The sequence below is a fragment of the Myotis daubentonii genome, chromosome 1 (genome assembly GCF_963259705.1).
Source record: "Myotis daubentonii chromosome 1, mMyoDau2.1, whole genome shotgun sequence".
Lineage (NCBI taxonomy): Eukaryota > Metazoa > Chordata > Mammalia > Chiroptera > Vespertilionidae > Myotis > Myotis daubentonii.
The window spans coordinates 46,691,396-46,716,885 of record NC_081840.1 but is presented as its reverse complement, the minus strand read 5'-3'; the positions used below and the strand labels follow the sequence as shown (position 1 = coordinate 46,716,885).

The 25,490-nt window shown below is 46.4% G+C and overlaps 1 protein-coding gene, 1 non-coding gene and 1 pseudogene across 5 annotated transcripts in view; all 3 read right to left on the bottom strand.

The window, feature by feature from the left end:
* Positions 1 to 25,490, bottom strand: part of DAPK2 (death associated protein kinase 2) — a 111,589-nt gene that overhangs the window by 16,960 nt on the left and 69,139 nt on the right. For all 4 annotated transcript variants that reach the window (XM_059698977.1, XM_059698969.1, XM_059698994.1 and 1 more), the window contains exons 4-7: positions 22,901 to 23,039; positions 8,262 to 8,391; positions 3,005 to 3,053; positions 2,185 to 2,211 (exon numbers count right to left, since the gene is read on the bottom strand). In XM_059698977.1, the coding sequence (XP_059554960.1) occupies positions 2,185 to 2,211; positions 3,005 to 3,053; positions 8,262 to 8,391; positions 22,901 to 23,039 (345 nt within the window). The remainder of the gene's footprint in view (positions 1 to 2,184; positions 2,212 to 3,004; positions 3,054 to 8,261; positions 8,392 to 22,900; positions 23,040 to 25,490) is intronic.
* Positions 4,852 to 4,958, bottom strand: LOC132223615 (U6 spliceosomal RNA). Its single transcript, XR_009450498.1, has one exon. It is a non-coding gene; the product is annotated as a U6 spliceosomal RNA (small nuclear RNA).
* Positions 17,115 to 17,259, bottom strand: LOC132224125 (U1 spliceosomal RNA; annotated as a pseudogene).

Below are 25,490 nucleotides of genomic sequence, written 5' to 3'. Positions count from 1 at the left end.
CTGCCATTTTCTCAGCATAGTGCACCGGCAAATATTTGACATTTCAATCTTAGGTTCAACCTAGGTAAGTTACTCAGCTTCTCTGATCTACAGTTTTCTTGTCTATAACATGAAGAAATTAAGTCTCCACCTCACATGATTGTTGTGAAGAGTAAATATGTATATAAAATGATCCATACAATCATGGCCCTCATTAAAGATCTGAAATTGGTGGCCATTATTATTGTCGTTGTTAGAACACAAAGAACCTTCTATGGCTCCCCATTTTCTCTAGGAGCGATTTTCAACCTTTCTCACCTCATGGTACACATAAACTAATTATTAAAATTCTGCAGCATGCCAAAAAATATATTTTTGTTGATCTGATAAAAGGTAGGTATAATTTTGATTCAATCACACCAGACAGCTATTGTTGTGTTGGCTGTTGTCATTTTTTAATTTGACAACCTCAGGGAAAAGAGGTCAGTGCCCCTGCCTAACTAGTCGGGTATTGCATGTTTTAAAAATGCTTGTGGCATACCAGTTGGAAATCATGCTCTCTATAGGATCGCATCTAAACTCCTGAGCAAGGCATCAGGAATTAGTCCCTAACACATTCCTTATACATTTCACCACATTTAACATGCTGTTTCCTTCCTGAGCAGGACATTCCTTCCATCCCTTTATACCTGGAGAATGAACCTCATTCTGTACAGTCCAGTTCAAATCAGGTCAATCAATCAAGCTCCTTCTCTTCCCCCAAACCCATTAAACCTTCTGAAGCCCCAGCAGACCATTGCCTCTCCCATCTGTGTCTCACAGAGATGTGTTCATACTTCCACCATAACCTTGGTCCCACTGGGTGAGAGGTAGCTACCTGGAGTCATTCCCCACCCCACCCCAACACAGGGAGCTCCAGACTAGCAGGGCAGACTCTCCATCATGTCACTATCCCAAGTGCCTGGCACAATGCCCACCATGGAGCAGGCACTCAAAAAACTGTACGGAACTCAAATGAGCTACAAGAAGTCTATGTGCCCTGTACACACTGGAATTCTTTAACATTTCAATGCGGGCACCAGAGTTCTGAAGAAACCAATGTTTCAAGAGCCAACATCTGACTATTCTGCTCTGATTTGGAACTATAGAGCAATGCATCAAATTCTCTCTCTTTGCATCGAATTCCTCTGGGGCTTTTAAAATATTTGGTGCCCAGATCCCACCCCTAGTGATTCTAATTTAATAGATCTGGGGTGGGCCTCAACCGTGGTGGTATCAAAAGGTCTTATGTACAGTCAGGGTTTAGTCCCGCTCTGCAGCTCAAGGGGGTCCCCCACATTGTACAGAGCCCCCAGTCCAAGGACTGCTGGTCAGAAAACTAGTTTATGGGAGTGTTGGGAGAATGACCCCATCACCTGTTGAGTCTGGCTGTGGGCTGACTCTCACCCAATGTGCCACAGAAATAGCATTTTTAGGTGTGCTGTGAGGGGAAACTGGTTGGGAAGCACTGATGGAATAAACAACCACTAATCAGCCATGTTCTAGGTGCCAGAGCAGTGCCAGGAAATTTGCACACGTCAGCTTATTTAATACTCACAACACACCCCTGATGGGAAGTTCGTGATTCCTATTTTTCTGATGAGAAAAACAGGCCCAGAGAGTTAAGAATCTGCCAAGGCCATGGAGATGGAAAGTGTCAGATCCACTACACACAGAGCTGTGCAGGAAATCTCTGCTTGAGCGACTTAAAACTTCAGGAACAGAAAGGAGAAACTCCAGGGAGAAAGGAGAAGGGAGAATGTGAGAGCTGGGGAAAGAAGGGAGAAAGGGATAGAAGGAGGCAGGATCAGGGAGGGCATAATGACGTGAGAGCTGTCATCACAAGACTTCCGAGTGAAAACTGACATTCTCACAGCAAACTTTGGTCTGGGTGAAGCAGAGAGGTGGGCCCCGGCCACGGTGGGGATGCAGACACAGGCTGCACAGTGTGGAGGGCCACAGGCTGCTCTCCTGCCCAACTCCAACCCCAGGGTCAAACGTGTGGAATGGAGCTAAGAGGGCTTAGCCTCAGCTTTGTTGTGTGGCTCGAACACATCTGGTTTATGGTGGGTGCACAGTGTCAGTCTGTCTGTCTGTTTGCCCCTCTCTCATTCCTCCCGCTTCCCCCAGGTCTAAGCTGGGACACCCGGAATCAGGGATACTCACAGGATGTAGGTGATGACGCCTATGCTCCTGCAAAACAAAGAACAGTCAAGTCAGGGCCTCCTGGCTCTAATGCCGGACCAGCAAGGGACTCCCCGCATGGTTCTCAGGGGAAGTGGCCACTTGCCTCTGAATGCCATCTCGAGTCCCACAGTCCTCTCCATCCCACTCTTCAGCAGCACCCAGGGAAGCATGTGGAGTCATCACACCCTGGACATTGAGTCCAAGGACCCAAGTTCAAGATCAGACTCCTGCACTTGCAGGCTGTGATTGGGGCAAGTCCCTTAACACTTCTGAGTCTCTTTCTCCTCATACAGTGAGGACAATAATAACTACCTCACAGGACTGCTGGGAGGATTTTAGAAAACCAACTAATCAAGGTGCTCAGCCAACTATAAAGCACTGTCCACATGAAACAAGTCCTGTCTGTGCAGAGAATCAATCACTGCGGCATCCCCAGGCCCAGCACAGAGCCTGGAACACGAGGCTCTCAGTGTCACTTGGTTGACTGACTGAAAGAGCTGTTACTACATTATCTCCATCAGGGCCGTGGCAGGCTTCAGAGGTGGATCCTGGACCTCAGCCTCAGCTCTCCCCTTTTTCTCTGCCTCTGCCATGCTCTAACTGGCCTCATCTCCAGGCCTACCTGGCTCCAGCTGCCCAGGCCTCAGACCCAGCACTCCTGGAGCAGCCAGAGTCTCTGAAAGGAGAGCGTGGAGAAAGGGGTTTTCATGGTCAAGAGGGATATCAGCCAGAGCCAGGATCTGAGGCCGTCTGCCTTTGGGAGGATCCCCAGACCACCTGGGTGGCCTACACTACTTACCACATGTCAGCCTCCAGGCCCAGGGGCTCATAGTTCACAATCTCTGGAGCTGCAAGAAGCCATATGGAAGAGTCAGCAGGAGTATGAAAATGGAAGAGATGGCTGTAGGGAATTTTAGGGAGTTTGGTACCAAATGTCTCCATCCTGAATCCCCACTAAGGAAAGTCAGAGCAAAGGAAGGGGATAACCCAGCTCTAGGAATTTTGAGGAAGTTAGTTGCCTGTTATCCTGGTAGAAACCTTTTACAAAGAGGCCTTGATAGTGAGGAGAGCACAAAGGAACGTGTGGAAAAGGAAGAGGAGGGTGGGGAGAGGAAGACGCAAGAAGGGGAAATGGGGCCTAGTGACAAGGCCTACTTAAGAACTCTCTGGTGGAAGCCAGTCAGGTCACCACTGGAAGGTGATGGAGAAGATGGCAGAGAGGGAATACACATTCCTCTGAGTCTGGTCTGAAAGAGGGTACCTCCCACCTGAGGGTCAGAAGGACATTCTGGGGTCCAGATGCTGAACTTGAGGTGCCTGAGGGGCATCTGGGGGAAGGTGTCCAGGAAGAAGCTGGGCATTAGGGAGTGGGCCAGAGCTATCAAATTTGGAGTCATCGTATAGGTGGAAACGGGAATTGTGCAAATGATGGGGTGACCAGGAGAGGGTGCGGAGCCTAGGGAAGAAGACTCTACTGAGAAAAAAAGGAGACTAAATGCAGCCCAGAGGTCAAGCAGGCAAGCACTGGCAAGTGAGTATTGCATTTCACACTCACTGCAGTGGCCAAAGAATGCCCTGAGTGTGGGGAGTGGAGATAAGTTTGTAGACAACTCTTTTTTTTTTTAAATTGATTTTTTACAGACAGGAAGGGAGAGCGATAGAGAGAGTCAGAAACATCGATGAGAGAGAAACATCGATCAGCTGTCTCCTGCACACTCCCTACTGGGGATGTGCCCACAACCAAGGTACATGCCCTTGACCGGAATCGAAGCCGGGACCCTTGAGTCCGCAGGCTGACGCTCTATCCACCGAGCCAAATTGGTCAGGGCTGTAGACAACTCTTTAAAAAAGAAAAAGGTTACCTATGAAATGGAAGAGAAAGAGAGGGCAGAGGCTAGAGCAGCGAGAAGGATTGAGCCTGTTTCACCACTAATGGAGTAAGATAAGGAGTGGGAAAGGTTAAGTTTGTTGACCTAGAATATCAAAGCCACTGCATCTACAGGGTGTGCCCACCATTCCACCCTCCCACCTCTCCCTACTTGCAGAAACAGGAAGCCATTCTTTTGGCTTTGCTTATTTTTCAGCTTCATAAAAATGATGGCATACTGCATGTGATCCACTGTCATTTGATGTTCTCCCCCTCACTCACCATTATGCTTCTAGCATCCATTGAATGATCATCCATGATCTTTCATTTTCATGTTTCTTTCTGTTGTTGTTTTTTCTTATTGTTCACACACACTTATATTTTTGTAATGGCTACCTTGAGACTTTACTATGTCTACCTAGTAAATGCTAACATGAGTCAACATTTTAACCTTCCTCTACTAATATAAGACCCTAATTTCAAGCATTCCGTCCTATCTAGCATTATTTTTTTCAGTGTTTAGTTGTCCTTTTTTTACCCTCATAATTAAAACTTCATCATTATTTTAAATAGAAAATGTTCATGTTTGCATAATGTTAACTGATTTATTTGTTCCTATTACTTCTTACATTGAGATGTCCCTTCAGAGGTCATTTTCCTTAACTCATAAGTATGTCCTTTAGAAATTCCATTACAAAAGGTCTGCTGGTATTTGATTATGTTTTGTTTTTATTGTTTTTTGCTTTGTTTTACCTGAATCTTTTACCCTCATTCTTCTTTTATACATATAATGCTTCACAAATATGCGTGTCATCCTTATGCAGGGGCCATGCTAATCTTCTCTGTATCATTACAATTTTAGTATATGTGCTGCCGAAGCAAGCACTACCCTCATTCTTGAAATGTAATTTTCCTGGGTACACAACTATTGTTTTTTTTCTCAGCTCTTTGTAGATAATATTCTATTGGACACTGGCTTCCATTGTTGTTTTGTTTTAAATTCTTTATTGTTGAAAGTATTACATATGTCCCCCTTTTCCTCCATTGACCTCTCCCAGCCTGCCCCTCCCACCCAGGCCTTCACCCCCCTATTGTCTGTGTGCATTGGTTATGCTTATATGCATACAAGTTCTTTGGTTGATCTCTTACCTCTTCCTCCCCCACCCCATTGTTGTTTTGAGAAGTATGCCGTCAGTCTAATTACTGTTTGTTTCTTGTTTTGTAGGTGATCTATCTTTTCTCTCTGGCTGGTTTTTAAGATTTCTTTGTCTTTGGTACTTTAGAGTTTAACTATAATGTGGCTAGGTATGGATTTATTTTCTTTTGTTTTCTGTTTGATGTACACTGTCCTTTCGGTTTCGGTTTTTCATCAGTTCCGAAAATTCTTAGCTATTCTTTTCAAATGTTACCTCTCTATTGTCTCTGTTCAAATAGACCTATGTTAGGCTTTCTTTTTTTATCCTCATTCTCTTATTTTCTCATATTTCTAGGTCTGTCAGTTTGTGGTACTCTAGCTAATTTTTTCCAGCTCAGTATTCCAATTCTTCAAGTCTCTCCTCAGCAGTGTATAATCTGCTGTTTAGTCCATTCATTGAGTTTTACATTTCTACAAGTATAGATTGTATTTCTTAAAGTTCTATCTGGTTCCTTTTAGAATTTGCCTGGGCATCTTTGACACTCTCTTGTTGCTTGCTCATTCTTGTGATTCTACCTTATATTTCTATATACGTTCCATTTATTTTATAGTCAACATCTGATCATTTCAATATCTTATGTCTTTGAACATCTGAATCTTGCTAGTCTCTGACTGAAATACTGATATGTGTACTTGCTTTTAGGAGCAGCCCTTCTATTGAACTTGCTGCTCACTGATCCAGTTCTAAATTCATTTCATTGGCTTTGGGGTGAGCCAGACATGCTGAAGGAGTTACTACCCTTCCTCATTTCCTATGAGTCCAAAATTGCTTTAAAAATAATATTTTTTTCAAGAGCCCAGTTTTGTAGTGGGGGAGGGGGCACTTTTGGAAAACCAGGTCCACCACACTCCAGGAAGCTGACAGTAAATTTTTAACCCTGGGTCTCAGGTTGAAATTTCAAAGAAATCATGGAAATAAGGAAAATGGTTATAACCTGTTTCTCAGGAGAGTCGGGCATCAGAGATTGGGCAGGGGCTTAGAGAAGCCACCCTACATATCTGTAAGGTACACAGAAAGCCAGTTTGGGGCTGGAACTGGCTCATACTGTCTCACAAGAGTCAGCTGTGAGCATCTCTTCACAACTCTGATTTCAGTGACATGTTCATAGCTTGATATTGGAAAATACTAGAAATTAGGGTTTTGTTTTGAGACCCATTTGTTAGACATTTATCAGCATACGATTGGGCAAAACACTCCACAGTTTGGCCCTACTCATGAATATCCCACATACATAACCAGTCTGTGTGAACTCTCTGCTCCATTCAGAGTGAACAGTGAATTGTCTCTGATAAATGCACTAATTCTGGCCCTATCCCCCTGCTATGGATGACTGGACCTGGAATGGGCTCCTCCACTACCCTGGCTCCTTCCCCACCCCTCTCAGAAACTTCCCCCACCCACAACAGCCCTTGTCTCTCACTGGTTCAAGGCCCTGACTGATCCCATTGACTTTGCTAGATATCTTGTTTAAACAGCCTTTGAGGAGCTGCATTCAGAATGACATACCCACGGTCACACCATGAATTGGTGGCAGAGCCAGCTTGAACCTGGAGCATAAGACATCTATTACTGAACTTTTTTCTGAGATAGCAAGTGCTGCCTACCATTCACATATGTAGTAAAAATGTATATGTTTATTTTGTTAAGTCATGCCAAGTGTTTAATAACAATAAATGGTTCAATCAGAAAGTCAGGGCAATGATTGGCCATGAGATAGGATGTGATTAATTGCTCTGCCACCACTGGTGTGACCTTGGGTGAGTTATTCTGAATGCGGCTCCTTACCATCACTGTGTCTGTCCCTAGTCCTCACCTAATGTCTCCCATACAAAAGATGAAGAATAACCATTGGTTGATCTTAACTAAAATCCTCCAGTCCCCCAGTTCCACATTTGTAAAACTAGACCAATGATCTGCAAAGAGCCTTCCAGAACTCTTATTTGGTGGCTTGATGTCTTGTTTCCACAAACTGTAAGCTCCTTGGGGCAGGGTCTCCTCAGAGAGACAATCCAGTGTCATGGAAAGAGGATGGGCTTTGATGTGTAATGCATCTGTATTTGAATCTCAGCTCCACCACCTACCGGTTGTTTTGCCCTGAACAAAGCTCTTGATAGAGGAAATAAGTAAATCTGCTTCACGAGATGGTTTGAGGATTAACTGAGATAATGTCTGTAGAGCACCAGGCATAGTACTTGGCACCCACCCCCGCCGGTGGGTCTGTGGGGCCTCTGCAGCACCATGCCATCATGGCTGCAGCGCTGGTAAGTGTGGCCTAAAAATCCATCAGAGTGAGTGACCTGACACATCTGTCTTCTTTTTTATTTAGACTGTGGTCAGAAGTTTCAGCCCCTGGGTTTTGGGGAGACGATATCTTCCCTCCATTTTCAAGACCACTCTAACTCCCAAAGCAGAGAGACAGTGGTTCTCAACTCTCATTCCTTTCCCCGTTACAAGGCTGTTTCTTTATGACCCCAACCGGCAGCCCAAGCCCCATGAGGGGGTTTCTGAGGCCTGGGCCAAGAGTGGGAGAAACAAAGGGAAGAGAGAGCCGCCTGGGCCCTGCTGCAGGTGGGCCTCCTGTGCATAAATAAAGGACAGGCATAAAGAGAGAGGCGAGTGGGAGGATCTGGCATCCGGCAGATGATTTCCCTTTTTCTTTTCAGAGAAAGTTGAATTTACAGGAATGCAAGAGGGTGAGGTAATTTTAAATCTTCACAACAAACTCATCTAAGAGAAGGAGATGGGACCAGCTCTGGGGAGGTTTAACTCTGCAAAGGCCTGTAGCCCCACCTGGCCTTCCCAAGCCAATCCTGGACCCTCACCCAAAGGCTCAGCAAGGCATTTCCTTTCCCACCCATTGAGTTTCTAGGGGGTCTCGAAGGCATCATCTCGTAGCCCGGAAGCCATAGCCCCAGACACCGGATTGTTACTGGGATTTCTTTACCTTTTGATATCAGATTCTTAACTGGGAGAGAAATAGCCCTAAAACTCACCGACAAATTCTGGTGTGCCAAAAATGTTCTTAAATTCAACTCCATCTTCTATTTCGTGAGCAAGGCCAAAGTCAATTAGCTTGATGTGTGGAATGGGAATATTCTTGTCTAACAGCATAATGTTTTCTGGCTGGAGAACAAAAAAGAAAAAAAAGACGGTAATTAAAGCCCTGTTTTGTGTTTTTGCTTTGGGGCTGGGGTGGAGTTTGGTGTTGTTTTTTCAGAGACTAAAACAACATAAACTATTCTTGTTTTTGTGTCCTCGGTCTTCTCTTGTGAACTCAAAAACAGGCACAGCACTGAGGGCAACGTTTTACCAAACCTGCTGCTCCTGCTGCTCTCAGCACAACTGGAGACTCTGGTTTTAATACCCTTTCTGTTTCTGAATGGCAGATTCCTTCACTGCAGTGCCTCTGTTTTCTCATCTGTCAAATGGGGCCAGGGAGCTACCTGCAGCATTTCCCATAAACAAAACCACTCCCTCGGTTTACACGTGGTTAACTGGCCTTTGTCTCTCTGACCACCTCTTTCGCCTGGCAGGCCAGCTTCCTGTTGACAACACTCTTCTCCTCTAGACTAAGCCTGTGGCTCATTAGTCTCTATGTGTTTAACTAATTTTGGGCCCCAGCAGGGCACAGAAAAAAATGGACCTGATTTCCAGGGAAAATACCACGGTCCAAGTTATTTCTAGCAAATGGCTGTCAGATCTGGCACAACAATGCGGGGGTGCAGTAGTTGGGGGACAGCCCTACCCTGGCCTCACACGTGTCTCCCAGTGAGGCTAGAACAGGATCTTGAGCCTACCCTTCTCACTCCCACCCATCTGCTCCGAGTACCCAGTGGGTGAGCAGGTCCACCTGCTTCATTCTTTCCTCCCACTCCCTACCATGACTCTCCTAGACTCCATTGGAAGTGGAACATCCTGAGAACATACATCCACACAAAAACTTGTACACAAATGTCATAGCAGCATATTCATAATAGCCCCAAAGTAGACACAATTGTCCATCAACTGATGAGTAAACAAAATGTGGTGTATCCATATGGTGGAATACTATCTATATATATAAAAGGCTAATAAGCTATGTATCCATCCGACTGGTGGCTATGATGTGCACTGACCACCAGGAGCTGCTGAGCTGCGGTGACTTGGCAGTGGTGGTTCTTGGGTGACACACCCCGAAACCAGAGAGAAGGGAGCCCGATTCCTCATGAGGCCGCGTGATTCCACCTTTGGCCGTGGGTTATGTTGTTGCTGGGCACTGTCAGTCCCAAATCTGGTTTACTGCACACTTGCATTTTCGTTCCACACCCTGTACAACAGCAACTTTGCAGAGTGCCCTCTCGCACTCTGGGACCCCTCGGGGGATGTCAGAGCCAGTTTCGGCCCGATCCCTGCAGGCCAAGCCGAGGGACCCCACTTGCTGGAGAGACCCCACTCTCCCCACATACACCCTTCAAGCCACGGTGCCATGCCAGGTGCAGCAGACTGGGGAGGTTGGCTCCAGGGCATGTCCGGCCCGTCTCGTCCAGTCCTGCCCCACCGGCCATCTTCTAATTAATTTCCTTTCAATGTGCATGACTCCATGCACCAGGTCACTAGTTCAGCCATAAAAAAGAAATGAAGGCAAAGAAAAAGAAAAGGGAGGTGGTGACAGTGGCAGCATTGTGGGTCCAGTGGTGCAGGGATTGGCTGAGGCGGTAGAAATGTCAAGCTCCCATGGCCTCAGCAGCAGCCCGTCCGGTGCATGGCAGCTGGCCTGGGTGTGATCGGCAGTGAGAAGGTGTTCTCTGCAGTCCCACCTTCTGCCCCCATAGCCAGGCAGCACCTCTGGAGCCAGAATGCACCTCCATGCTCCTCGCAGCCTCTGTGGCTGCAGTTCTCCTCGCACACCCCATGACAGAGAAACACAAAAAGTCCTTCAGCCAGAGCCTGCCCGGGTGGGAGCTCTTCATCTACAACCACCGACCAAAGTCAGGATCATTCACCAACCACTAGGGAGTTCCTGGGGCGCACGGCCAAGAGCAGGAGTTTGATCGTGCTCTTCCACCTAGTCTATTTTGGGTTCCTGGCTGGATTCTTCACATTCACAATGCGGGCTATGCTTTGTGAACGATGGGTTCAGACTGTCAACGATGGGTTCCAAAATATTGAGACCAGATTTTTAGTTCAGGACTTACATTTTTTTCCCAAAACTAGTGTCAGCGTTGGAATATTCATTCAGTGCATCTGATCCAGAGTCCTATAAAGGGCACACTGAAGACCGTGAGACGTTTCCAAAGCCATTTGCCTTAGAATAACAGAAGAACCTCAGTCTACCCTGATGGAGAACTCTTTGAACAGAAGAGTTCCTATTACCTTACTTCAAGCATGCCATGGTGTGAATGATACTGACTTTGGCCACTCCAGTGGACACCCTTGTGTGGGAAGCCATCCATTGTCAATACTATCATGAGAGTGCATCAAGGAACTCTGAAGGCCGATGGACCTTGGTATTAGCAGGGCAAATACCATGCACCAATTGTTCTATTGAGATAGTAGTGGCTCTAAGCAATTTCCTGACCTGATAGCCTCAAAGTAAATCTTCACTGATCTTTACTAACCTTTGAGACTGCCTGCCTGCTACCTGTTTGCTGTGCTTTACTGGGGGCAAGGTGTGTATTTAAAAGTGAATAAAAAGCAGACTGGCCAGAAGTCGGTGTGCCTCTCTAAGAGGGAGGGTTCCACCTGGCCCCCCACGCCTTCTAAATTCATATTTCTTGTCTAGTGTTTTCATTTGTGCGCAGCTCCTTCTTCAGATCCTGAACCCCCGCTGCAAAAGGTTGCAGCACCCTTGTATTCTTGTGTAAATGAACAGAATAATTGGGTTAAAGCCTCAAGGAGAACCAAGGATAGATGGCTTTAGTATTCCTAAGGGTGAAAACAACTCTATCAGCTTATCCTCCCAAGAGAAATATAGACTTAAAATATTTTCCATATTATGGGGAAAACTGCATGTGAGGCATCTGCAGCCATTAGTTGCTATCCAGTTCAGCTTTGGTGCTAGCAGAACCCCCCAAAAAGTAATAAGCGAGTGCAAGATTATTGAATCACCCAACGTAAAAAACCACGATGATCGTGACAAGTTTTTAGGACAGAGTTGCATTCAAAATCACAATGTGTGGTGGGGGGAGGAGAATGGGAGATATCTGTAATACTATTAACAATAAAAAATATCTTTTGAGAAACAAAACAAAACTACAATGTACGAATAGTAGGAGTCAGGAGATCGCCGCTCTGCTGGAATGCCTTCCTGACAAGCTCCTTCCCCCTCCCCACCGGCTCCAACTCATCCGCACTGGAGTGTCTTCTCTGAGCCCTCGCCCCCAACACACGCAGCTACTTGTTTCCAGCCAAGGGCCAGCACGGTACCCTGGCAGAGAGCCAACTGTACTGTGGTTACTTCTTTATGTGTCCTCTTCCCACTATCCTGAAGCCCCATGATGGGGGCTAGGGACCTTCCTCTCATTTCCATCCCTAACACCAAAGAGTGGCTGGGAATGTGGTAGGGGCTCAGAAATTGCTCACTGGATAAATGAAGGATTGAACCAATGGAATCACAGATGCATCTCTGGTACATCCTGCTTTTAGGGAATCACTATAGATGATAGTTCAGAGCCTTAGAACTTGGGTTCGAATCCTACTTGTGCCATTTACCAGCAGTCTGACACCGGGCAAGATATCCAATGAATTAGAAATAATAATAAAACCTACCTCAAGAGGATCAAACAAAGCATATAAAGTGGCCTGTGGCTGTTACCAACATCTGTCATTATTTCCTTGATCATGTATCTCCTGCCCAGAGTGAGAGTCTTTATTTTATCATCTGCCTATTGAATTCCTACCCATCCTTCCAAGCCCAGCAAAAATTCTATCTCCTCCAGGAAGCATCATCTGAATACCCAGTCCAGCCCTTCTTCCTTCTCCCAGCTCCACCTCCGTGCAGCAATCCGGACCTGCAGCACCAACACTGCTCAGAACTCTGTGTGCCAGTCTTCCTGCCCCACTAGATTGCACATCGCCAAGGGCAGGGCCTGCTTCTCATGCTTTGCCTGTGTTCCTAAAAGCACGCAGCCCTGGGTTTCACATAGAGCAAAACCTACAGCACTTAGTTTGCAAAGCACTCACACTCACCTATCTGATTCTCACTCTCTAAGGCAGGTACCGTCATCACCCCTATTTTACAGATGAAGAAAATGAGACTCAGAGAGGTTAAGCGCTTGCCTAAAGTGCCTCAGCTCACAAGCAGTGGAGCTGAGATTCAAGTTCAGGCTGACTCCAAGTCCTCTGTGTTTGCCCTTTCCCCACGTCGCTTCCTTTCCACTTGTTGATGCAGAGGTGCCCACTGGGATCACCCCTGCCGGCTGGCAAAGGGGTCATTTCCATCTCGACACTAGTGCCTCATGAGCTTGCTGTTCCAGCTCCATGTTTTTCCCAGAAAACTCACAGCTGAGGGAAGGGCCCCAACTCAGCTCCCTAGATTTGTTAAAGCACAGCCTCTGGCCGCTCACTCATGCCTCCTCCTCCTCTGGGGAGGCCACTGCGGCTCTGATCTCTCATTGCTTTGCCTGGTAAAGCAGGAGAGAAAATCACTACCTAGTGTCTGTATGCTCTTGTGGGGCAGAGGGAGGGAAATAAAAATTCACTTTCAAGGCCATGCCAGAGCCACTGGCTTTCAGCCTTGGGCCAGTCAGCAATGCTGGCTTTGTGGTCTGAGCCACACAACTAGCATTTGCCATGGGCATTCCCTGCACATCACCATATTAGGTCCTCACAGCCTCCAAGCTATAGGTGGCCAGTGCCCCATCTAACCATTGAGGAACCTGGGCCTGGATCCAGGCATTCTGAGCCCCAAGTTGTGCTTTGGGGGCCCCCATCTGAGCTAGTTACCCATCAGAATCCCCTGGGGACTGTGTTAAAAATACCAACCGACTAAGTCAACAAGGGTAAAGAGAAGTTACTCATGTCATCAGGAGCGAGACTCCAGAATTGATTTTGTTAAGCAATCTCTCCAAAATCAGGCAGTGCCCAGTGTTTAGGAAACCAGCACTAAAGACGGCCCCATCATCAGACAGACCTGGTTTGAATCCCACTTCTGCCCCCTGCGAGCTGTGTGGCCTTGGCAAGTCACTCACCTCTCTGAGCCTTGGCCCCTGTCTGCCAAATGGGAATGTTGATACGGTACTCTGAGGACAACAAAGCCCTCTAGTAATCTCTCCTTTCTGAAAAATGAGCACCACTGTGGAACCCCCTCACAGGGCTATTGGGGGGATAAAAAGAGTAAACAAATGCAGAGCACGCAGAGAAGAGCCTGTGTGTTTACCAATAAATGTTGGCTGCTGTTATTATTACACCACTGCTGACACCACAACAGGCAGCCTGCAGAGAGCACCATCTATAATAATAAACGTAATATGCTAATTAGACTGGATGTCCTTCCTTCTGGACAAAACCGCAGCGGGTGGGGCCGAGGCAGAGGCGGCAGAGGCCCCCAGCCTTGGTGGCGGGTGGGGGCCAGGGCCAAGGCCCTTGCACAGATTTCGTGCATCGGGCCTCTAGTCCTCTTTATAAAACGCTTTCACCTACAGCGTCTCAGGAACCATGCGTGCACACTAGAGCTGGTGCTTACCGGTTCATGACAGCTGATTGTTCAACTGGCAGGAATTTTGTCAGCCGATTATTGAAGAACTATGTAATAATATTATTTTAATATTAAAAATTAAATTATATAAACTTATATTTAAATAAATTATATTTAAAACGTATTGCTTCCTAATTTTAATTATATTTTAGTATGGAGGTTGGTTCTACCTTTTATCTTTGTATTGGGGATACTACATAATGGCGGGCTCCTGCACCCCTCTTCCCAGCTCCAGTCAGTGACATCGCGTTGGTATCTTGAAATTGGCCAGGGTGGGTGCATTCACACTGTGGAAATTGGCTGAACTACAAACCAAGGCTTGATTTATTGTCTTCTTGATTCTAGGCTTAAGTGCTGGAGAAGCTTAGGTAATAATGCAGATTAAACTTAAAAGAGTGCTGTGTCTGTAGCCATTGTTTTGTGAATAGCAGAGCAAATTAAGGAAGTGGTGTTTTTTTTTAAAGAATAGTTTATTTATTTTTTAGAGACAGGAAGTATTTTTTTTCAATATGCAGAAACTATTATCCAATTCATCAAAGAAGTTACTCATGTCATTGGCAAACAAGTAAACTTCCAACACATGCCTTCACTGTTTCATTTTTACCTTACTTGCTAATGTAAATAAAATTATCAACTAACGTTCTTGTTGGAACTACGCTCCTTTGTCCACTACACCCACAGGTTGGCTACTGATGCAAGACTGGCAAAATCCAAGGAAAGTATTCTGTGAGAATCAATTGGCTCTCTGGAATTTACAATAAAAAGTATTATATATTTTTTATTTGTAAATTGTGCTATAAATCTTTATATCATAAAATTTACAATATAAGTGTGTCTGTGTACATATGTTTTTTTCAGAGATCTGGCTGTTACCAGAATACCACCGCACAGAATCTCAGTAAAGCAGGTTACGGTCTATGTTTTCCAGATGAGAAACTGAGGAACAGAGAAGTTAAATAACTTACTCAAGGCCATACAACTAATAAGTAGTGGAGCTAGGGTGGGGCCCAGGTCTTCTTAGTATCAAGGCACCTGCTCTGTCTACCACCCTTCACTGCTTCCAGAGTCACGATTCTTTCACTCCCACTGAGGTCAGCTGCAGTGGGAGGGCTGATGGTGGAGCTGTGAATAGAACTTAAAAAGTACTGTTTGAACATGTGATGTTTCAATGGGGGTCAGGCCTAGCCACGGATCCAGAGTGGAGGCTGTGGCATCTAAGAGCAGCAAGAGGCCTCTGAGCACCTAACATTGATGGCAAAGTCAACAAGGGTAAAGAGGAAAAGGGCGCTGCAATTTTGTCTTAGGCTCCTCATCTGTAAAATAGGGACCTTGATCAATCTACTCCAACCATCTCAGCCTTGCCCAGTGTCCTGCCACCCTGGGAATCTGCACAGCCTGATAGCTGGGAAATGCCACCTTATTCATTCTCCTTTTGGATGCTTCCATGCCCACCTCCCTTCCCGAATTCTTCCTGAGGCAAGAGAGGAATAGGGAGAAATGTGGCCTTATGGGGAGGCTGTTAGCCCTGGCCAGTGTGGCTCAGTTGGTTAGAGCGTTGTCTTGTACACCGAAAGGTTGTGGGTTCAATTTCTGGTCAGAGCGCATTCCTAAGTTATGGGTACCATCTCCGTTGAGGTGTGTACCGGAGGCAACTGATCAATGTTCCTCTCCCATATTGATGTGTGTGTGTGTTTTTCTCTCTCTCTTCCTCTCTCTCTAAAATCAATAAATATATCTTCAGGTGAGGATTAAGAAAAAAAATTCACAACCAGCACTTGCACAGAGTTTCAGAGTTTGCAGGGCCCTTTCATAAACAGTTGCCTCCTGGTCCCTCACTCCACTCCTGTGGGACAGGAAGGAAAGGCAGGTTCATCTCCACTCTCAAGACCAGGAAAGGTCAGAGACGTGACCTCCCCAACATTCCCCAGCAGAGGCGACACTCAAATGCAGGCTCAACCCCCAATCTTCTCCCTGTTCCCCTTCACCAGGTGGCCTCCTGCTGTGTCTTTCAAGAATCAGCTGGTTGATTTAATGCTCCCATTTCAACTCTTTTAATAATGGCTCTCCATCATTTAGTTTTTGCTACATTTTGTTCTTTTCCTCAACCATTCAGTTCAGTGTCCTCAGTTCACTTGTCCTCAGGTTATCCTAGGGTGGCCTTGCAAGAGTTGATGAAGCAACCAGCATGCATTTCTAGGCTCCAGGCTCACGTCTGATGCAGGGCTGATGAAGGGCCCATGGGGTACACTCTGAGGCTGGGGCAGGCTAAGCTTTGGGTATGAGCAACTGGAAACAGGTCCACCCCTCAGAATACACTGAGAGGGTAAAAATCAGGAAGGACTTGTATAAAAGCTTCTGTAGTGAAGTAAAATACTTCAGAGTGCACGTGGGCTGCTTAGGTAAGAAAGTAAAGGGGGGAAAAAACAGAGAAAATTGTGAAAGCATGTAGTTCTAAGCACCTGAAAACACACACACACCTGTTCATAAAAAGTTGGAGAAAATATACTAAATGTTAAAGATGTTGTTTTGGCTGAAACCGGTTTGGCTCAGTGGATAGAGCATCGGCCTGCGGACTGAAGGGTCCCAGGTTCAATTCCGGTCAAGGGCATATACCTGGGCACATCCCCAATAGGAGATGTGCAGGAGGCAGCTGATCGATGTTTCTCTCTCATCAATGTTTCTTTTTATTATTATTATTGCTTAAAGTATTATAAAGGGTATTACATATGTGTCCTTTTTCCCCCCGCCCTTGACAGTCCCCTAGCCTCCCCTACCCCCCAGTGTTCATCGATGTTTCTGACTCTCTATCTCTCTCCCTTCCTCTCCATAAAAAATCAATAAAATAAAAAAAATGTTTTTAAAAAAATGTTGTTTTGGAGTGGAAACTTTGTAGGTAACTTCTCTGTACATTTCTGTATTTTCTATGAGTTATTATTTTTATATTAGCATAAAAGACAATCAACTTCATTTAAAAAGTGTTTATGGGATACCCTTGGTTTCTTTCTTTCCCACATTGCTGGTATCATCTCCAATTGGCTTATAGTCTCCCAAACATCCTCTCCCCTACTGGGAGAACTAGAAATAGAATCATGTTTCCCCACCAATTAAAGGTCTTCTATAAATTATTATTCATTTTCTTTCTTTTTCTTTTTCTTTTTTTTTTTTTTTTTTTTGTCCCCCACTACCACAAATTATGCAGTCGAGTTTCCCACATTTGGGGAAATCGCAGGGGTCAGCACATCCGGAGTGCAATGGATAAGCCTTGCCCTGGGAAAACCACCTTCGTGATCATGGTATCTCCCCTGCCAGGTAAGTGTTATTATTCATTTTCTTAAGTGTGATAATGGTACTGTGGGTTGTTAGGAGACAGACCTTAATCTTGGGAGACACATACAGAAGTGTTTGGAGTGAAGTATCAGGATGGCCACAGTTTTCTTTCAAATGATACCAAAAGTTTAAAAAAACAGATCTCTCTCTCTCTCTCTCTCTCTCTCTCTCTCTCTCTCTATATATATATATATATATATATATATATATATATATATATTACATAAATGTTTTTAAAGGCAGAAAACAATAAAGCAAGTGTGACCAAATGTTGAATTTAGGGGGAGGGTGTCCACTGTATTCTTCTCTAATTTCTTCATATGTTTCGAAATGTTTTCATAATAAAAAAATTTAAGGGAAAAGGCCTTCCATGACTATCTATGCAAACTCCTTGGTCTGCCCTGAACCTTTAAAATCTCACCCTAACCTATCTTGACAGTTAAATCTCTGCCACATCTCACCTCCACTCCATGCCCCCAGGTGTTAGTATGGAAATAGTCTTACTGTTATAAATTCTACTTTCAAATGCATGCACATTTTATAGCACTTAATAAAATACAAATTAATTTATTTAAATATGAGGAATAGCTTATTAGAAAAAAGACAATGTAACTGAGAAATTAACCATAAAGAATACATTTATAGCACAGTACAGACCTTTGGATTAACTGTGTGTAAAAGGCATGCATGACCCAAGTAAGAAATCTGCACTGTTAGAATCTGGTAAAATAAAAGCTGGTGACACCCAGCTTTGTTAAATGTTTCTTGCTGAGTTAAAGTCTAAATTTAATACCTGTGTGATCTTGAACAAGTTACTTAACCTCTCTGAATCTTAATTGCCTTGTGTGTAAAAAAGTGGCCATACCTTGTATCTCAATGGGTGGCCATGAGAATCAAATGAGTGAACAGATATAAGCACGCTATATTCTGTACTTCATATATTTAAAGTATTATTAGTGTCATTCTTATGAGAGAGTGATGAGCAGACCTCATCACATTATGAACTTAACAGCTCAAAGGATGATCAGGGCATAGAGGAATTTGGAGTTTTGGGGTGTCTTGCTCAGGAATTCACTCCTTTTAATACTATTTATATAGATCAAAAAGTCCCTTCAGAGTTTTGGGTTCCTGGCTTGCATACAATTTCATTCAACCCTCATGTCTTATTCTTATTCCAGTCAGACCCATGGAGAACTATCTTCTCTTTCTGAATTCTCAAGTTGAATTTGGCTAAGGCTGGGCGGGGAGAGTGGGGTCACACCCTTACTCAGAAAGGAAACTCCCAACTCCAAAATAAACACAAAACCACATAAAAATGCCCTTTACAAGGTTTATATTTGTCTTGGGATCACATACCAGGGCGAGGTTCCTGCGTAGCACTGAGCCCCATTTCCTGGTAATCCATCCCGTGGAAGGCATGTCTGAAGGCGCATCAGGTGCAGCCGGTACTGAGGGGCAGTCAGCCCGTGTCCCTCCCATCAATGTAAATACAGGGCAACATTATCTACCTCTACCCACCTACCCACACCAGCAGGCCTTTCTGTGGCGAATTTACAGCACTCACGGGGATGGTATTCACTCTGCTGGGGCAGAATTTACCTCTTGGAAGTGAACATTTCTTGGGTTAGCTTCTATTTCAGGTGGCCTCCCCACTGAACCCCACTATGGCATCTCCTAGTAGATGGTGAGCCCTTGGAAAGCAGGTACTATATTACATTGATGTTTGTCACTCTACTCTCTGGCATAAAATAGTCCCTCAATAAATGTTCAGATCACTGAATTGAAATCTGCCTGCAACCTCTTTTGCTTTTTCCAGGTAACATAAAAGGGCCTTTGCCATCCATGCATGCACTTGGTCTTACTAAGGTATTCATTCATTCATTCATTCATTCATTCATTTACTTATTTGCACAACACTGAGTAACTAACTTGTCATGGGTCAGTCACTGTGCTAGACACAAGCAGCGGAATGATTCATAGTGATAATGCTCCCAGCAGTAGTCTGTACAAAGGACAACAGAAGCAGACAGGCAGGTCCGTTCTCAGTGATGATTTGGGAGGTGACAGGGGTGGGAAAGTCTTCCCAGAGAAAATGGTGTTTCTGCTGGGCCTTGAAGAATGAACAGGAAGTCCACAGGCATAGGAAAGGAAGAGCAGCAGTTTCCTGGATGGGGGAACAGCAGGAACAGAGGAGGAGACAGGCCAGAACGGTATCTGTGGTCTTGGTGGGGCTAATGTTTTGGAGTGGGGGAAGGTGGATGAGGCCAGACTAAAGGCTAAGGCAGCATAAAAAGGCCTGAAAGCCCTTCTGAGAATGCGGCCATTTATCTATCTTATGGGTGAAAAGGATCCATCAGAGATTTCTGGACAACAGCATGCCATGATCTGTTTACCAAGACTGCTTATCAACATTTTTGTGTCCATTCGTCTGCTTTCTGCCACAAGCTGGGAGCATGTCGTAAGCAGGGACAGAGCCTCACCGTGCCCAGCACAACGGCTGACATAGGAGTAGAGGCCATTCATATTCCAAAGGCAGGCCAGAGAGCTGACCCTCCTCCATCAAGCTGGAAAGTGAGAGTGAAGAACAGATCATGGGTAGGAACATGGACACAACATGGACACATGTTAATGGGGCAGCTTTGCTAGCCTGGCTCACCAGGTGAGGCAGAATTAAAATGTAACAGGATAAAACAGGAGAGGAAAACTGAGATCTCCTTGTTGAAAATGAAGACCAGGAATAAAAATATATTCATATAAAATGAATTTTATATGGTGGGAGACAATATGGAACCAAGAAGTCCCCTCTAAGCTGGATCTTCGGCATGATCCCCTCGGGCGGGCGGAAAGCTTCAGCCAGGGGGCGCACACACACACACACACACACACACACACACACACACACACACACGCACATTCTGGCTCCAGGAAGTGTCTATCCAACCATGAGGTCAGCTCGCTGAGTTCCAGCCACTTATCACTTCCTGAAGGTGCCTAGCTGGGCCCAGGCCAAGGGACCCACTGGTGGGGGAGTCAGAAGGCTGAGTCCACACAGCTCTAAGGACATGAGGCGGGGGTGGGTGTTAGCAGCATCCTCACCCTGCACGTATCCAGGAGAAACCCAGACTGTCTCCAGATTGTGGAAACTGTGCAGACTGAGCCCAGGAGCCAGACAAGATCCTCCACAGCAGCCCCACCTAGCAACCAATCTCAGCTCTCTGCTGGGCAATTTAAATCGCACCAACAGGCTTTGTTTTCCTAGTCTATGGGGGCCCAAAACACTGTGACAAGAGTTGTGTGTTCTTTTCCTCTGTTCTAGATAGGGAAACAACACCACCAGCTACTATTTCAGAGCACCTCTATGGTATTCAGCACTTCATGCCACTTCTCTCTAACCCTTACCACAGCTCTGCCAGGCAGTTATTATTATTTGCATTGAAGCTGAAAAACCGAGGTTCAGTTGTACCCTGGTACACGGTAGAGAGAGGCACAAACCCTGACCTGGCTAACTCCCAGCCAGCACTGCCCCCCCCCCAACCCCCCCGCCTGCCAACCCGCACCACCACCACTGAGAGCTGCCATAGAAGCAAACTATGCAGCACAAACCTGCTGTAGTCATGGGGCCTGCGGGCCTCACAACTCCTCCTCCTCCTCCACAACTCCTCCTGCGGGTGTTAGGGTGAGGATGCTGCTAACACCCACCACGCCTGGTATCCTTAGAGTGTGTGGGCCCATTAGAGAACAGACAAAGAAGCCCATTTTGAGACTGGTCTCCTGGATCCAGCAAAGACATGAAAACAAGTTCACTGTCCATAGTATTACCAGGAAGGAGGCACAGGTGTAATCCGGGTAGAGCGTTTCCTACTAGATGTCTTACCATACTGAGGTCCAAAGGTCTGCCCAGGCCACACCCTCCTTGGTGACCCCAACTTTTACCCCTTGACATGTAAGTGAAGCTCTGTAAGACATCTTCTATTGGAGGAATTCAATATACCGCGAGATAATGACAACTGCAATTAGGAGAGGGGAACCATGTGGAGGGGACTCACTACAGGTCACCTCACAGTGCAGAATAAGTGCAGGTGAGACCCATGTGCCGGAACAGAGCCCACCCTCTGCAGTTGCTGTGAGGCAGTAGATAAGCCATACCCTCTGGACCAGTCCCCCAAGTCAGAACTTGGGTGTCATCCTGGACTCTGCCCTCTTCCTCATCTCCCACATCTAATCAGGCACCCAATCAATCCTTAGATCAACCTCTGAAATAGGTCTTACATCTGTTCCCTTCTCAAATTAGTGTGACACTTGTCACATCTCACCTGATAAATGTATAACCTCCTGGCTGGGACTCCAGCCTCCAGTGTTTTGCCACCATTCTATCCATCCTCCTGAAACACACACCTGCTTACCTCACCTCCTTGCTCACCTGGCCCCCACAGGATAAAGTTCTATCTCCTTGGCTAGGCTCCCACGCCCTCCTGTCTGCCTCCTTCTCTCCTCCTGACTTCTTCTCCAGCCACTCAGCACATTCACTCTTTGCCTTACTTCCCTGAATACTTTGTAGTATTCTGGGACCATGTGCCCTGCTGGCCTCTCTTCCTAAGGAGGCCCTTCCCCTCTGATAATGCCTGTCCTTCAAAACGCAAGTCAAATACCACCTTCTCCAGGAAGCCCTCTCAAATACCCCATTCTGACTTAGATGCCTCTCCTTTAGGCTCCCAGCCCCATGTACTTCCCTCTCTTGTAGCACTTAGAGTTGCTGATCTTTCTTTTCTGCCCCTGTACTAAGTTCCCTGAAAAAGAGGAACTAAGCCTAGACAGGGCCTCAGTTGATTCTGGATCTGTAGCAATATCCAGGCACCCAGCACAGTGCGTGAAACACAACAGGAGTTTCTGGATAGAAAAATGAGTGGGTCTCCTCCCCAGTAAACAGGTCCCTCTGATCATGGGTTAGAGATCTTCACGCTTTGGGTATCTTACAGGCTCATCAGTCGTTGCAAAGGAGCTCAGTTTCTACAGGAACTGATCATCCTACTTTGACCACATTCTTGCTTTTTGAAGTCCTATGTGGTCACAGTGAACTTTCTCGACCTTGAAGAACAGTTACCACAAATGATCAGTGGCCCCTGGGAAGCAATTTGATGGCCAGAGTATGGGGCGGGGTGGGGGTGGGAGGCTCGTGGTCTTGGGCTCCAAGAGAGAGAACCTCTGGTCAAGGGATGCTGGAGGCTGTGCTGTGCTGGGTCTGGAGCGACAACCAACCTCAGCCGTCCCCTCTGAACGCTTCTAGATCTGCCTCCTCAGGAGTTAGCTCTTTCTTACTGAAAAGTTCAATCTTGTTGAATGTGTTTGGTTTCAAGTTTCCTGTCATTGGTCTACTTATTTAAAATTTACACCGTCTGCTCCTGAAAGAGATAAGGTGCCTGTGGTCTGAATAAGCTTCTTGCAGTCTGCCTATGTGAAGAAATCCTAACCTGTTCAATGAACCTGGGGAGGTGGACACTTTCTTTCCCAGGAGCTCAGAGTTTTCAACGGTAGATGAGGGAGGAGAGCCACGTGGGCACTGACCCCTCTTGGCAATGGCATTGGGAGAGACTGGGCCCATTCTTCCTAAATTGGTTATTTCCCCTCACTGACCTTGAGATCAAAGTGAGCAATTTTCTTGGCATGAAGGTAGTTCACTCCGTCCAGGATCTGCTTAATGAAGCTGGTGGCCTCCTCCTCACTCAGCGACTCCTTCTGGGCCAGAAAGTCAAAGAGCTCTCCTCCGGACACTCTGCAAGACACCGGCAGGAAGCCCAGTCAGCCCTGTGCCCGGAGGCCAGGCCGATGGCTCCGGGTCCTGAACCTGACCCCTGAGCACCCTGCATGGCAGAACACCTCGCCCATCTCTGGGGCTTCGCCCAGCCAGGGGCTGACTTGGCTTCTGTGCTGTGTTCTTCCCTGTGGCTCACAAGGGCAGGACCCGTCCTGAGGGTGTCACCAGAAAGATCTCTGCGAAGGCACTAGGCCCAGGACCCTGGTTACTCTGGGCGTCACCTCTCCCCCACATATGACTGAGGTGGCAGAGGACAGAAACAAGTGCTGTAGGTGGAGAAAGTAACATACGCCCTGCACTGACCTTGGGCAACTCACCTCCCCTTCCAGTCAGGCCTCAGTTTCCTCCCCTGCAAAATGAGCAGATAGAGCAAGATGGCTCCTAAAGCCCCTTTCTTTGATTTTATAACAGATGGCCTCGTTAAAGGTCCCTAATTTAAACGTAATGACCCATTCATTATATTAACCTCTAAAAACTATAAAATACTTTTGTCCTCACACTCCACACTCTTGCACCTTATAGTTGATGTGACAGAAATGGAGACCCACAGAGCAAAAAGAATCTCCCCTGTGAGCACTAGTTTACAGCTTTATCTGAGTGTAGGATAGCCAGGTAAAGCAGGAGGTTTTATGTGCTAAATCTGGCACCCCTTCTGGGCTTGTTGGTCCTCTGTCAAAGGCTGGGGTATCCAGCCTGCATGTGCTTCTCGGGGGCTGGGACAGAGCCAAGGGTCACCCCAGGAAAAGGTCTCAGGGAGGGACCTGGGACAGGTGGTCCAAGAACTCGATCACCGAGAGAATGCATTTTAAAATGCAGATTCCCAGGTGCCACTACAGACTCTACCAAGTTATAGCCTCAAGCAGCAGAGCCTTGGAACCTGTATCTTTACAATAACAACATAACAGTAATTAACATTTATTGAATACTTACCCTGTGCATTATGTATACTGTACACACATGATCTCATTTAATCATCACAATACCCTATGAGGAAAGCACTATTTCTTTCCTATTTCATAGTTGAAGAAACAGAGGCTCCAAGCAAGCTTCACATGTGACATGGGTTAATCTATTGAGATTTTGAAAATATTCTTTGCACCATACAGAAATCAATGTATATGGACAACTAAATCCTCCCCAGCACCAGCCTCAGTCTGGTGGTGTCTCCACGCACTAGCGTGTGGCTGGGACTGGTTGCCCTAACTCTCTCAGCAATGTCTCTCAGACATGGAGGGTAATGAAAAAAGGTCTACATGCTCGGCTTGTTCTGATGAGCAAACTAGCCAGCACACCGAGCCAGGCTCTTGGCACCGTGACTGGCACATGACAGTGCTCCATCCATGGGGACTTCTGTTATGATGTCATTATTTGTGTTATATGTGGTTAGCATGGGCTCAAGTGGTGGGAGAAGGTGCTGGCAACGCAGTGAGACTCGGGCAGGGCCTGGATGGAGGAAGCAGAGAATGAGGACAGGTGTGACAGGAAACAGCACAAGCAAAGGCCCAGAGGTGAGGGTGAGCATGGAACAGGTACATGGCATTAACTCCCTGTGCCCTGGCCGGCTTTGGAGGTGAGGTGCAGGCCTGCTGGAATGCTGCTTCTGCCACTTCCTAGCAAGTCTCTCTCCACCTCAGTCTTTTCCCATCTGCCAAATGGAGCCAAAAACATCTCCCTTAAGTAGATGGACGAATGTCAGAAGCGCATGTTCCTGCTGGGCTGTGAGCTTCTCAAGGGCAGGAGCCATGAATTAGGTACTCATCTGTATGTCTAGTGTCTGCCAGATAACAAATGCTGAGTAAATATTTAGAGAAAGAGAGAGGGGGCAGAAAAGAGAGAAGCGGGAGGTGAGAGAGTGAAGAGAGGGTGAGATAAGATGGCACATGCAAGCATACTATCCGTAAGAGCTGCAGTGCCCCCTCTACTCAGCGTGAGCTGGGTGTGGCCTGAAGTGGCTGCCTGGGTGTGCGTGGGACACGGCGGGTGCACTATTTCCCCACGTGTCTCATGGGTGAGGTCATCCCTGCCCCACCCCCACCTGGGGCAGGTGCTGGAACTAGAGCACCCTTGCAGTTGCTGAAGTGTGTGGGATGAGGCTGGTGCACTACTTCCCCATGTGTCTCACAGGTGAGGTCATCCTCTGCCCCATCCCCACCTGGGGTAGGTGGAAAGAATCTTGTAAAATTGGACAAATGCTATGAGAGCCTCAATAAATACCATGATCTCTGAGTAAATACTATGCTACATCATTGTCAGGGTGACAGTGGTGGAGGGCTTCATTTAGAGTTTGCCACCTCTGCCATGTGCTTCCTCAAACATTCTTTCATATCCACCCTGAGGTGAAGATGGAACTTCTGTTCTGATTTTTCAAATGAGAAAACTGATGTCCCCAAGAGAGCAGGTGACTGGCCC